Source organism: Nyctibius grandis, chromosome 7 (assembly GCF_013368605.1).
Source record: "Nyctibius grandis isolate bNycGra1 chromosome 7, bNycGra1.pri, whole genome shotgun sequence".
Classification (NCBI taxonomy): Eukaryota; Metazoa; Chordata; class Aves; order Nyctibiiformes; family Nyctibiidae; genus Nyctibius; species Nyctibius grandis.
The window spans coordinates 52471755-52485963 of record NC_090664.1 but is presented as its reverse complement, the minus strand read 5'-3'; the positions used below and the strand labels follow the sequence as shown (position 1 = coordinate 52485963).

Below are 14209 nucleotides of genomic sequence, written 5' to 3'. Positions count from 1 at the left end.
GCTATAATATTAATTACTTTACAGAGTTAATTATTAGTGATAAGCAGTCACAGTTGGGGATCTTTAGTAGGTTAAATGGATAACATAAATGGAACAACAATCAAATGTAGCCAAATCCTAAAAAAAAAAAAAAAAAAGGAATAGAGGAGTGCATTCAGCACTAGGAAAGATGATGAAATGGACACCTTGCATTTCTATTAAATCTTCAGTGCAATTACAGTACTGAGTGTTGAAATCTGTTTACCCTGAAGACATGTGAACTGAACGTGCAGAGTGATTTCACATTTTTAGTGGAGAGCCCTTCCTAAATATTTCTGTATGGAAATGAACTTGCAGTTTGATCCCAGTGAGTTCTGTCACTGACTTAATTGAGAAACAGGATAGATTTACAAATCTTCCTCTGATCGAACACCAGAAACAAAGAACCTATCTTATACACGAACAGTGTCCTGCAGCACCTCACTTCGAGAAAAAAAAAAATGCTACCAGTGACAGAAGAGTTAAGCACCTCTAAAAACTAAACTTCAAAGGAAGTAAAAGACCAAGGAATAGTCTAGATCTCCAGCTAAATTCTTACAGAGAAGTCAAGGCAGAAGTGGTAGAGGCAGGATTTGTTTACATAACCTCTAATCTCTAGCTGTGTGTCTGATCCTCTATCACTCTGCAACTCAGATAAGGCAGAGTTTCAAGTCAAGAATATCATCAGAAGCATTCTCTGCGTAAGCCTTCGTGGCCAATATTCTTTCCTGAGATTACTCATGTAGAATATAGGTGGAGTCCGAATCAGTATTATCAGTGTGACACGTTATTAATCAAACAACCTAACAATTTAAATTCTGTCCTTTTGAACACAAAGTTCAAAAAAGTTTTTAAGTACTTGTGAGGAACTAACCTGAGTGTGTTAAGAATACTGATGTTACAAGGGTGCTACCCGATTCTGCAAACACAGGGATGCCATTTACTGTTTTAATCTATTCCAGAGTTTTTAAGTGTTCTTGTCTTCAGTTTTTATCGTATATGCTCAAAAAAGATATACTTTAGCTGTTTTGACGCATATGCTTGAGTGCTCCTTAGTCTCTTTGAAATAGGACCTACCTCTTATCACACTGAGGGGCATGGTTGAGGGCAAGGGGAAATTATTGCAGGAGAGCGCTGCAGTAATCAGGTAATAAGCATGATTACAATAGATATTTTGTTGTGACAATCATACATTTAAAAAACCCACAAAGAACAGATTAAGATAATACTAATGGTAAAAAACAGGTAAGCATCCACTAATTTAAAGTGAATGGAAAATAAGAGTAAGCGTGAGCCCACATTTACATGGGTCTTTATTCAGTGGCATTGAATACAGGATTATTTGTGTTAGTTAAAGTTAAGCACTTACTTAAGTCCTTTAGCTGGATTGAGGCCAAAGTACTGATGAGTAGTGTGCAGAACAGAGGCCACTGAGAATAACAAATTTAAAAAAAAATACTCAGAGCCAAATCTGATTTAAATAAACACATTTACTGTACACCATTTAGCTTTCTTCATCTTAGTCTTATATTTCAAAGCCTTGGTCATGGATAGTGGCTTCACTGTGCAAACATTACACCAGCTTTCAATGATGATATTTTTTAAACTTAAAATGAAACACCTTTTCCCTAACAAAGCTTGAAGTTAACTGATGCCACATTTCAGGCTTCAGTAAATTCAGCTCTGCAAAATTCTAGTAACCTATTAGTAGCCTACCGTTAAAATGTAATTTTCATGATCATCAGCGGTTTTGAAAGGCTGGAAGCAGATCTGTTGAGCCTAGACGTTAGCAGGTTGATGCAGGTCAGAGTTACAAGGGTGGTTTACTGAAAAATAGAGACAGCCTTCAGCTCACAGCTGAATCACCCACGATCTGGACAAAACTTCTTCAAGAAATTTACATAGAGCTGGACTGAACAAATAATGCACTCTGCGGCACGAGCTGCACTAAGAAGCAGGTAACTGCAGGCGAACCGTGGAGCAAATGAGCTGTGCTATAGGTGGCCATAGCTATAGCTTTCTTGCAGAGCTTCTCATGACTGAGGATCTCAATACTTAACAGGACTCCAGAAGGAGTATTTGAAAGCTATCTCAAAGAGACAGGCAAAGATAATGAAGTATTTTTCAGTGCAGTTCTAAGAGGACATTAAGCACCTAAGAAGGACTACCTCGTAGCACTCAGGGGCTGTGTGTTTGCATTAGATTTCAAGCCCACCCCACAGCTGACAAACCCCAGGCACGCGTGCCATCAGTGGCCCCACTAAAGCTTGTGAAGCCTGTTATCTCAGAGTAGCTACTATTATGCGTAGACAAACCAATATATTAATAAACTTCCTTCAACGCAGTGCCTGTGGTTGACCTGTAATCTCCAAATAAATTATTTTTTTGACAAAAAAACTGGTTTTCAGATGGCACTGAATCTATATAGCTTGAGGAACTTAACCCTCTTCCTGAATTACTTCCAGGTCTACTTTTTGTGTGCTGCTTGTTTTTTATTGTTATGCACCAAAGAAATCTGCAATGACAGCAACATGCAGTGGATACCTTCCTTCTGTCATGCATGCTTTCCCTTTTGACAGTCTCTTAACTATATCCTTCCATCATTTCAGGTACACTACAGGTGAAACCCGATCGTCCTCTATACTGGTTCTGTGGTTTGACACTGTCTGGAAGGACTGAAGGACTGTACTAAGCAAGAAGCATATCAAGTATCTGAGATAAATATTTTATGACTACAAACAATATCATAAAGAGACATGGAAACACTGGTAAGGCTTTTCCCTGCATTCCAGGCACCAGAACTGAAAAAAATTCAAATTAGTTCCATGCTAAGGACCAGAGATACACCTCCAGCAAGCCTTCCACCATGCTCATGTTACTGCGGAGCTTGTGGAGATGCAGATACAAAAGTGTATTCATGGGCAGCAGATGCTTATAGCGTGGATATGGCAAACACTGGGTTCACAAGCACAAAAGCTTAGATGCAGATTCAGTCTGTAGTTAAATGTCTGCAAAGAGCTGAAATGATTTCTTGACATGCATCTCAAGGGCTTTTTGTTGTAGCTTATCACAGGCTCTCAAAATACGGAAATAAATCATTGCATTCAATATTCAACAGCTTGTTTTAGAAGACTTCTGTATTGTGCTCTGAAAACATGCTAGCTTCCTATACATTATTTTAGTCTGCAGTGTAAAAGTTGCTACAAACTTTAAATACAACATGTGCTATCTATGGTTAACTTATCTTAAGCCACCTGCAGCTCCTGTTCTAGAAATATCTGAGTTCTGTAGAACATTTCTGTGTACTTATTATCAGAGCATCTCTTTCACTTAGAGAGGCGTTACCCCATTTTTTTTTATAAATGGGAAACTGAGGCACTGGGAGACCAAGTCACTTAGAGTCGCACAGGTGATCCCTGAATGGCAGATGGTTGCAGCCAGCTCTCTCTGATCTCTAAAGCATGCCCTAGCTACTGGCACTGTATTTGTCTCCTCTCTAAACTTTTGTTTTCCTTAAAAACTCTGCAACTGAACTGCTCTTTGAATTCCAAGATTTCTTCTTTAAAACAGCAACAGCCAAATGCTCGAGGCCATGAGGAAAAGAAGAAAGGTTGAGGAAGGCATCTTTTTCTCCAAAATGTAACTTCTGTACCTGTAAAATCTTGGATGATTGAAGAAATTACTTGGTGATGAGTTGGTATTATGTCGTTTTGTACCAAACTGGTGCTCAGTGGCATCCTGCTGTCTCTTTCTGAAGACATATTCCAGGAAAGCAAGCTGTGCACACTCTGTGGAAACTATTCCTCACAGTGCTTCCTAGGAAATCAGCTTTGGCAGCATCCTGTCCCTGCGTGCAGCAGGTCTGTTGGGATGTACTCTTGGGTGGTCACTATCAGCAGGCTTAAGGGAAAGGGGTAGGAGAGGAATCTGTCATCTTCTTTCATAAGCCATGTCTTCATCAAGAGCTGTTTCCATTTAGTAAGGAGCTGGATCCTGAGGTAGTACACACCATGAGTGTTTCCAAGTAAATACAATCCCAACACGCAAAGCTTGAAAGGCCAAACATACAACAGCAGGCAGATAGCAATCTTGCAGCTGCTGCTCTCCCTGCCACTCAGTGATTAGCTATTTTCCATTGTCGCCAGGAGCTCTCTTTTTTGATTCCCAAGCTCCTTCCCTCACTTAGTCTTTTCTGAACCTTTAATGTTTTCCCCAACTCTTTTTTCCATCCTCTGTCTGTCCATCACCTTCCTTTCTCATCTTCAGTACTTGTGTTAGTCATTTGTGTTTTAATAGACGATAAAAATTGTACAAAGACCCTGATCCAGCAAAGTGACAAGGCATGCACATAGCTTCAAGTGCTCTAGCACTGTTGACTCCAACAGGACTACCAACATACTTAAAACTAACCACACATTTAAGTGCTTTCCTGGATCAAGGCCTTTATCACATTGACATTAACCAAAACAAAACAGCACCTGAGATTCAGCAACATAAATACACAGCAACCTCAACCCCACTCAGTGCTGTAACCTTCAGGTTACCTTTCTTCAATGCCTTCCGTCATTACTAGCTGTGTTATGGCTACACTTACAATCTATTCCGCAAGCATATACCTGAAGCAGTGCCTCGGAACGATCCTGTTTAAGCCAATGCTTTCTTACGGTTTTAGAATTTGCCTGGCCTGTTTTGCTAGATCAGGCTCTTGGACAATAAGGTCCTCAGGGCAAGAATCACGTTTATTTTTCTGCTTGAATCATATGTGCTTATATACCACAAAATAGCAATTAGTAACTTTTTGTTCTGAGGTACAAGGAAGACGACTTTCTACGTACCGCAGATGCCCTGGCTTGTGCAGTTGTAAGTGAAATAGTATGACAGATAAAAATTTCAAGTCTAAGGTATTAACCTTATCACTGGCAATTTCCTGTAACCTTAAACGTGCAAAAAGCCTAAATTAAAACCTCCCCTCTTGAATTCTGTCCCCTCTCCTTCTTTTGCTGACCTTCTGCCTCCGTTACCTTTTCTCTTTTATTCTCTGTTGATTACTTCACCGGTTTACACTTCAGCTTATAAGCCCCATATGGTAGGAGCCTTGTCCTTTGTTAATCGTAAAATAAGATTATGCATACAAATCATTACTGTCTTCTTACAAATGTCTTCCACATGGCCCCACCCTCAGTTCCAGCTGAGAATGCTGTTGTGAACAAGCTCAAAGAATAAATATTTTGCATTCATTTCACCAGCACAATGGAAACATTTTTCCAAGCTGCTGCCAAGATGGTATCTAGTCCTCTTCTGAGTCAGCAGCCCATGCAGCTGACTTTCAAATGGCCAAACTTGCTTGATTGTAATCTTAAAAGAAAAAAACACAGGCACAAGCTGCATTTTTAAAGAGTGGTATTGCTCTCCTCATGCACAAGCAGGTAGTGACACTGAAAAATATGAAAGCTGGGGGAAAGAAGCCGTACAGAAGTTGAGTGTTGTTTGTGATGTCCCCCTTATTTCTCCCAACTTCAACAGTTTATTTCATCCAGTCAGAGAAACGGACTGGGGAATGTTGTGAGGAAGTGAGAAAGGAGTATCACTGCTTTATGGAGTCCATGTCCTTTTGGTATCAACCAGCTTTTTGCATTCTTTGAAGCTCTGTTGGCCACTAAAAACAGCGTATCTAAAAATACAATACAGACAAAACAGGGCTAAGAGAGATAAAGATGGCGAGGAATTCATAGAGTTCCCTCCCATAAGCATTTTTTGCTTATTCTTAGCTGTATTTTCCCTCTAGTCCAATACATATGCAGGCATGGTACAACAGAATAGGTTCAAAACTGTGCATCTCTCCTCCATTCTCATGGAAAGACTTTGGTCTATAATCCCTACTGCTTTGTGAATAAACAGCCTAGATGGTAAATAATTTTTGCATTCCAAAATAGCTCAGATATAGCTGGTAAGAGTCTGTCAGCGATCCTGTATTAAGCTGCAGCTTTACGTTAAATCAGAGAGTACGTATCCGGATTCTAATCGCTAACAGAGCTTACTCTCACGAGAAGTTCCGATCTTCTAGCGAAATAACAGGATACTGATTAAATTAACAAGTCTAAAATTCAGAAACAAACTGTGCCATGAGAAGTCAGTTCAATGGGTAAAACCAGGCTGTCAAAGCACCCTTTTACGTCATGTTACTTATTCCAGAGATATCTATTTATATAGACACATGAGGCCAGATCCTTAGGTTTAGCCTTTTTATACCATGCATGGTGCAGGACTTAGGGTGATCAAAGTAACTTAGCTGTAAGCCACTAACTCTGTCTTCAGGATGCTGGGGTCATGATTTTGGTACCAATGTGTATCTTAAAAAAGACTCATAGATGCTCTAGTTTTAATTGCCTTAGCTACTTATAGCCTTATGAGAGCTGTCAAAGCAGCTGGGAATTGATTGGACTCAGCATTCTGGCTATTCATCCTTTCCACCTCGCCTTTCTCCTCTTGATCTAGGACTAGGAGGAAGAGGAATTGTAGGACTTTATGCCATTAAAATAAATTCTCCACTGAGTGAATCCATAGATAGTTGATTGAATTATCTCTGTGGCTGCAGAAAAAGCCACAAGCTGACACAGACACACATTTCCTTAGGGCAGAAATAATCATCTCTATGCAGTACAATTTCCGTGCACCCTGAGACTGACTGCCGTGAATCTGAACACTGCAACCAGAATATAAATACATTAGGAAACCAGTGTTTCAGGAGGTTGTTGACTGGATGTGTTTCCTTCTAAACCAAATAAGTAGCTTTAAAAAAAACAAATTAACCAGTAGAAAATGGATAGTAAGATGTTTGTTGCATATTTTAAATACTAAAAGGAGAGGAAAATACCAAATGTGACACAAAAAGATACAACTAATAGGAAGAAGGTGAAGTGGGAGAACAGAATATTAATAAAATGGGAGCTGTAATTAAAAAGAAGTAGTGTGGTATAGCTGAAGCTTTCTATTTTTGTAATGTTCAGTTCCAAGTGAGTTTACTGGTTAATTTATTCTTTATGTCCCACTGAATCTCACTATGGCCTTTCCAACCACTTTAAATAGTTCTCCTGTGAGCCTGTATTCAATTCAGTGGAGCCACCGTGATGCTCTGTCAAAGGAGACTGAAATCAAATCAAGGTGAGCTCAAAACATTGTTCCATTAATATTGTATGTCATTGTTATGTAGTTCATCAAAAAGCTATTTCTTTACTAGGTTTGCAACTAGTTAGTTAATGCCAACTGCTGGACAAATATATACCATTTTTAAATTAAACACACTTTCACCGGGACAGCAACAGTTCTAGCAGGGAGAAATGTTTAAACAATGATGGCTTGTTACAGCCCATAAGATCTGTTAGAGAACAGAATCATCTCCCAAAAGGGGCGCTGGTATCAAAGCACTTAGAACTAGCCTGGACACACCACCACCCGCAAGAGCTTTCTTCACTGGTAAATGACAGCCTTTCTGGCTCTAATTTCTGTGATCAGTTTCCTGTGGTGTAAATCAAAGCTGAATCACAGTAATGTCTTGGCACTCTAATATATTGCCTTAAACCACACGAATGCTGAAATAGGGAGTTCTTGTACATTTGCAGACTGGATTCCTTTTTTCCCCAGCCTGTGCTTTTTTTTTTTTTAAGACAACATCAGAATCAAAGCACACTTTTCTGTTCTCTTCATCAGATTTAAATCTCTTCAGTCAGCCAGCTAGATATGGAGCTCTGATAGGTGGCATGGCTTTCTGGAGAGAGCCAAACTGAAGGACCTGCTGCACGTATCCTGGTTCCCAGGCTCCTCGCCAGCAGCAGGGTGTGATGCAATAGCCTTTCACGCTGAACAAGTTAACAGCTCTGTTTTTGAGTTTACTACATTTTGGCTAAGAAACAGCATGAATAGCCTTGCAGGGAAGTGCTACTGTTTAGCAAGCAGGTAGCTGCAGAAACAATCTTCTTTCCCTCTCTGTATCTGGGACTGGAAGAGAGAGTCCCAGCTGTATGTTAGGTCTCTCTTCCATATGCTGGGGCAGCAAGGACTGTGTAAAATGAATACAGACTGGGCTCGTTCAGTCCCTCCTGTGTGCTGTATCTGCAGTTTTAACAGGACTTGCTCACACAAGCTTACGAGTAAGCCTCAGACTACCTGCTGGCTGAGATGCCCTCTTTTTAAGAACGTTCTGAGAAATTACTTGGCTCAGAAGTTATTTGGAGAACAGTGGTTAACTACACAATCATATGGAAAGGGCCATTTGTAAGCATGTTCTGCCTTTGTCACTTCTTCTGAGCAGAGGAAGCTTGTTTTTCACCAAAAGAGAACTCAAAGGCAACTCCTCAGTTTGGAGCTAGCATCTTCTTTCTCTGGCCTGGACTCCTCTCATGCTGGGAAAGGGTAAACCCATAAAGGCCAGGAAATGATGTACCACAAAAATGCTTGTGTTTGCAGGAAACAGGGCATACTGCTATTTTCACAGTGTCTTATGCATCAGTGGAAGAAGAAAGGATGAACTGAAAAGGATCCAACCACATTAAGCTCAACATACTACATTCCACTTTAAAATACCAGCAAAGCGGAAACAGGGCAAACATGTTTGTTATTGAATTTGCAACCTCTCTACATTCCTTTCGTGGTTAGTAATGTCACATTAGAGAAGAGTTATCATTTACCACTTACTGCCTGAAGGTTACACAGTCCAAACAAAACAAGGCCAAAGTACAGAGTCATGAACTGTACTGTGAAAAATCAAATTGCTCCTTCCCCATGTAATGCAAAGCACAGTAATCTTGGCATAGCTTTGATCTCTTATCAGCTCAATTTCTCATTATAACCTTCTCACTCAACCACTACGAACACCTACACGCCCAGAGGAAAGCCTGTAAGAGCTGCTGCGATGGTGTGTCACAGCCTCATCACATCTAGCTTTGGGCACCTAACAGAAGTGCCTCAGTTAGAAATGCAACACCCGGAGTCACTCCCTTTATCATCAGCACAATAGGCTGTTCAGCCCGCTGAAGATCAGATTCATCCCCTGCAAATGCCTCTCTGTGGGATATAGAGACAACCAGAGCTACAATACTCCCAACTTAAGCAGCTCAGATAGGTTTCTAAAGTTAGGTGGGATAAATCCAGACCTTAGTGATTATCGCAGACATTCATTTAGCATGAGGTTAATTGCTTAGGTTTGTATACTGTGTTGAGATGATACTCGATGAAGGAGGATCTCCCTCTGTGAGGAACTGTCGCCCACTTTTTATTTCCCTTGCCAGAATTTAAGGCTTAAAAATCACATAAAAACATACACTGTTCTAAGTGCTACTAAAACATGAAAGATTTTGATTATATCTGCTGGGAAATAAATATTTTTATTCTTTCCTCCATGCCTTCTCTCTTACTGAACAGATTTCGCCATTCTGCACCACAGTCTCAGACATATTAAAACAAGTACGTGATCAGTTTCAAATGCAGTTAATTACAAAAATGAGCTAAGATTAGGTCCAAATTCTGATACTGGACCTTCTTATAGTTATCTGCTGTTCTGTGGGGGTTTTTTGATAACAATTCCGGGTCTGGGTTCAAGGGTTCCTCTTTGCTACTGCAATATATATGGCAATCATGAATTATTTATAATAGATCTGGGATCTCACACATTATCATCACTAGTTAAACAATGTAATAAGTAAATGAGATCTAAGTTGACAGAGCCCCGTAGATAAGAGTCATCTTCTCGTTTCAGATGTCAACACAGAAGTTTCTGTGTCATTAAACAGATCATCTAACAGCACGGCCACTATGAAACCATTTATCTTATAATTTATAGTGTGTTTTTAAGATAATTGGAATTGTTATGCCACGAAATGGTGATCTAAGTAAACAAGAAATCAAGTTTGCCTTTTACAGATTTGTTTATGGCACGTGCATTGTGAAAACATGTATTTATGAACACACAGCTCAGAATAAATGAAATGTTTGAAATCAAGAATGTTGGTCTGGTGCTGTCATATGTGTAAAGGAATGCTAGGTAAATAACTTAGGGGGATCGAAAGACACAACAGTCCTGAGTGAACACCCATCAGCTGCAGATTCATGCCCTTCTGCAGGAACTTAGCCCTTCTCTCCTCAAAGAGTTTCTCCTACTAGAAGAGCGTGGTAAATCTCTCTCTCTGATCTCTGTTGAAAATTAAACATCCAGGGCTTTGTTCCTCACAGATCTGAAGCTGCTGACATTTGTTCCCAAGTAAAACAAAAACCTAATGATTCACTGGCAGCCCTGCACACTCTCTGTTCTCAGATAGAAATGAGTACAGAGGGTACCAAACAAAGATAATCGGGAGCTATACATCCTATGTATTTCTGTATCTTCTGAACAAGATAATAATCAGTCCAACATGTTGAATTTCCATCCAGACTCTCTCTCGTACATATATACAACCACAACAGCTGATAAATACTTGCAGAGAATTCTGTTTCTTTATTCTGGCATCTTCTACTCAACTTCATGTTGTCCGATTCAGCAAATAATTAAAAACAAAACAAACTTTTCAGTCTTTCCGTCAGTGAAACGTGCTAAGACTATGTTGTTTCCCCATTTCTGTTCTAACAGGCACAAAAGACTCCTCTCTAGCTGCATAACACAGATAAGCACATTCATATGCAAATAATATGACTGACTGAAACCTACCAAAAATATTTTTGTGTCGTACAAGCCTTTGAGTTTCATAATTTATGTATCCCAAGACTACTACTTACATGGAAAGGCAGTGAGTTAGCTGGAGAAAAGTTACTGCTGGAGTTCCCTAACTATAAATGTAGGATTTATTTTATTTAATATTTTAATTATTTACTTTTGCATAGCAGCAGAACAGAAAGCCTGTATTTTGCAGGGAGAGTTTGGCTTGCTTCATCTAGAAAAACAAAGGTTGGCTACAGGTACAAGAGGATGTAACAAACAATGAATGAAAATGTCTATTAATTATAAGAGCAAATGGTCATAACCTGTCCATGAAAAAAAATTAGGTTAAAAATCAGAGAGTTCCTAACCATTACAGAAGGGGTCCCCAAAACAGGGCCTGTGTGTGAATGACTTGAAAGTAGTATGTGAACACTGATCTGGTACCTAAACACTTTCAGCATAACAACAGCTGGTGCTGCTGTGGAGGTACCTAACACAAAAGCAAAAAGGTTTGGGGACTGCTGTGGTAGCGTATGCAGGTCCTGGAACAGCTTTCCCATGGGTGAGTGGGAGGAAACTTCCTGCTTTTAAATAAATTACTAAGAAATGGAACTCAACAGAACTTGTAGTTGTTCAACAGGGAAACAGATCTCATGAACCTTTATGTCCTTTACAGTTCTAGATTTCTAGATACAGAAAATGTCAAAGATTTTATATTCTGAGGAAAAAAAAAAGAGAAGAAAAGCTGGGAAAGACAGATGCAGGGTAGTTAACTCTGGTGACAGGTCAGAGTCCTCTAGTTCCCTGAGGCAGGGGAAAGGTGAACGGAAAGCTACAGTTAATGCAAAGGAATTAATGCAAAAAAGAAAGAAGGGACAGAAAGGCAGAGGAGCACAAAACGAGAAGAGCAGCAATGCCTCTGAGGGTCAGGCTGGCCAAGGGAGAGGGGAGGAGGCACAATGGCATGCAGTGCGGGTGGTGCGGTGGAGAGTATCCGAGGCTGGAATTCATGTATTCCCAGGAACTGCTGAGTTCATGCATTCCCAGGGGCTGAAGAAACTGTCTTACGTAGACACCTCTGCTATGTGGGGGGCTGGATAAATACCTTGGTAATGCTGCCCTTCTTCCTCTGCTCTCTGAGCTGGGGCAGGAGGTGTGATAGCAATGAGTGCCATTAGTCACCAGCTGTCCCAGTCACCTCAGACTCCAGAGGCAGCAGGAACTCAAAACCCCTGCAGCTCATACTGTGAATTTCTTTTTGACACGTTCTCCTTGGCTGCTAGCTCTCTCATCAGCTTTTGCAATGGGAGGGAAAAGACAGTCCTAAATAAAATTTTATCCTCCTCTGAAGTGGCATCTCAGGAGTGTATGCTGGGATCTGCAGCCACTCCCAAACTTGCTTGAGAGTACTGCAAAAATTAGTTGCTATTTGGGTAGATCAGAAGGGGAGCTACCACCTTTGGATTCCTAGTGCCTTGTCAGCCAAATACTCGGAAAGTTGAGACAAGTCTGAAGTAAAAGGCCACGACATTGTCCTTGTTCTGTTCCACAGTGTGGACACACACGCTCTAGCCCATCGGTTGTAATACAACGAACAGTTAACACACAACCCTGGACATCTCCCAGTGGAAAACTGGACACATGCTTTACTTACTGGTTTTGAGGTAGCACAGGGAGCTGGTGTCATGATAGGAGGCTTGGCTGCGCTTTGAGATGGAGGCAAAGAAAATCTCTGCCCTGTGTCTGGAGGTGAAGAACAGTGAATCCGTGTTTCTAGTCTCTCAGGCTCATGCTTATAGGATTCAAGAGGGAACGTGGGCTGCTTGGTCACTTGGGTTGGGGTAGATGGAGAAGAGGAGAGGCCAGAGGCTGTAAACAAGAATAATTACCAAAGATCAGTTCAGAAGAAAAGCAGACAAATCTCAGCTTTACAGTGAACCTGTATTTGTTCATCACATTTCCCCAGACTAGAAGTATGTATCTCACCTCCTCATATATGAAAGACAATTGCTCCGCCTCGCCGTTAAAACTCTTTTAATCGTTCAACTGGTTGAACTGTCTGATCCATTTACAGGGAGGCAGAGTGGCAAGACGAGAGCGCTGGAGGTTCGTGTTGTATTAACCTCCTGTCTGATTGCTTATCTCTAAAATGATCCTCAGCACTGCTATTACTTTATTGTTATCATTTTAATACTCCTGTGAGTCTCAGGATTACCGCTATCTCATGGCAAATGGCTCAAGATCTGTAATGGTTGCTTTTTCTTCTTTTTCATTATTTTAACAGTATCTCATCCAGCAGTTAGAATAAAATTAGGAGCAGAGGCGAAAAGAAACAGGGTGTATTTCCCATGAGCCTCAGTCTGCTTTCTATAAGGCCCTTGGCAACGCCTTTATACAAAGTAGAGTTGTTTTCAGCAGCCTTTGAGGAGAAAGTTTATTCATATCTTTTGCTGAAATTCAGTATCAGCAGCAGATCATTTCTCTCGTGAGCATCCTGTTTTTATTTGACACACGTATCTACCCCAGCTGTATTTTTGGTTGTGCTCTTAGGGCAGTTCTGAATTGTGATCAAACAGACTATTTAAGCTATATTTATTGTCCATTTAAGAACCAGCAGACATCCACATCCAATTAGAAAACTCAAGTTACAACATCTGTGTTTCTTGTTATATCTATATGTACGTCAGCAAACAAAGGATGATTCTCTTACGCCAGCATAAATCAGGACAGACATAAAAACTGTGAGGCTGAACGGAGCTACATATTTTTAAGTGGGCTGCTGGCACCTATATGATCTCTGAATTTGGTTCACTTCTTGTACTGCCAGAGATTTGTGCAGATGGTCAGTTAGTCCAGAGGGGACTCAAGTCCATTGAAAGAGAGCAGATAAGATAGATAGCATTTAGTAAGCATAAAATCCCAAGGCATTCAAACAAGTGTTTGAGGACACGACAATGCATCTCCAGGATGTCTAGCTCATCTCGGTGTGACCTTTCAAGGCTCCACCAGAGATTTCTGCACCAGAGATTTTTTTCCCATTCAAAGCCTTTGCATTGGTGTACGTGCAGCCTCCACTGGTCCCTCCTTTCAACCTGGGGTAAAGTGCATTAGTACAACTCACTGTATACTCATGACCTCTCAGTGTCATGTTTTACCTCACAGACAGTATTTTCAAAGAAAAGTTTGTATTGACGGAAAGTAAGAATAAAACTCAGTAATAACTAAGATGCTAGACTCAGAAGACTAAAAATCCAAGAACTCAGGGAGGGATCTATTACTTGAAGAAACTATTACTCCTGACATATCTGGGGAAGTTACCACATCTTATGATTAAAGGCATTAACAAGGAATTTAGGTAACTGTTCTTTAGCCACCATTCTTCATTGAAAACAACCTTTCTTGAGGGCTTTTACATATGAAGAGACTTAACTTTAAGATAATAGAATCACTCATCAAGAAAGCTGCCAAATAATTAGGCTCTAATGTGTTTTATTTGTAGTGGTT

At 40.4% G+C, this 14209-nt stretch overlaps 1 protein-coding gene across 1 annotated transcript in view; it reads right to left on the bottom strand.

The window, feature by feature from the left end:
• The window catches only part of LOC137665994 (5'-AMP-activated protein kinase subunit gamma-2-like), a 116741-nt gene that overhangs the window by 60288 nt on the left and 42244 nt on the right, over nt 1–14209 (bottom strand). The window contains exon 2 of the mRNA XM_068405529.1: nt 12360–12574. Coding sequence (XP_068261630.1) covers nt 12360–12574 — 215 coding nt within the window. The remainder of the gene's footprint in view (nt 1–12359; nt 12575–14209) is intronic.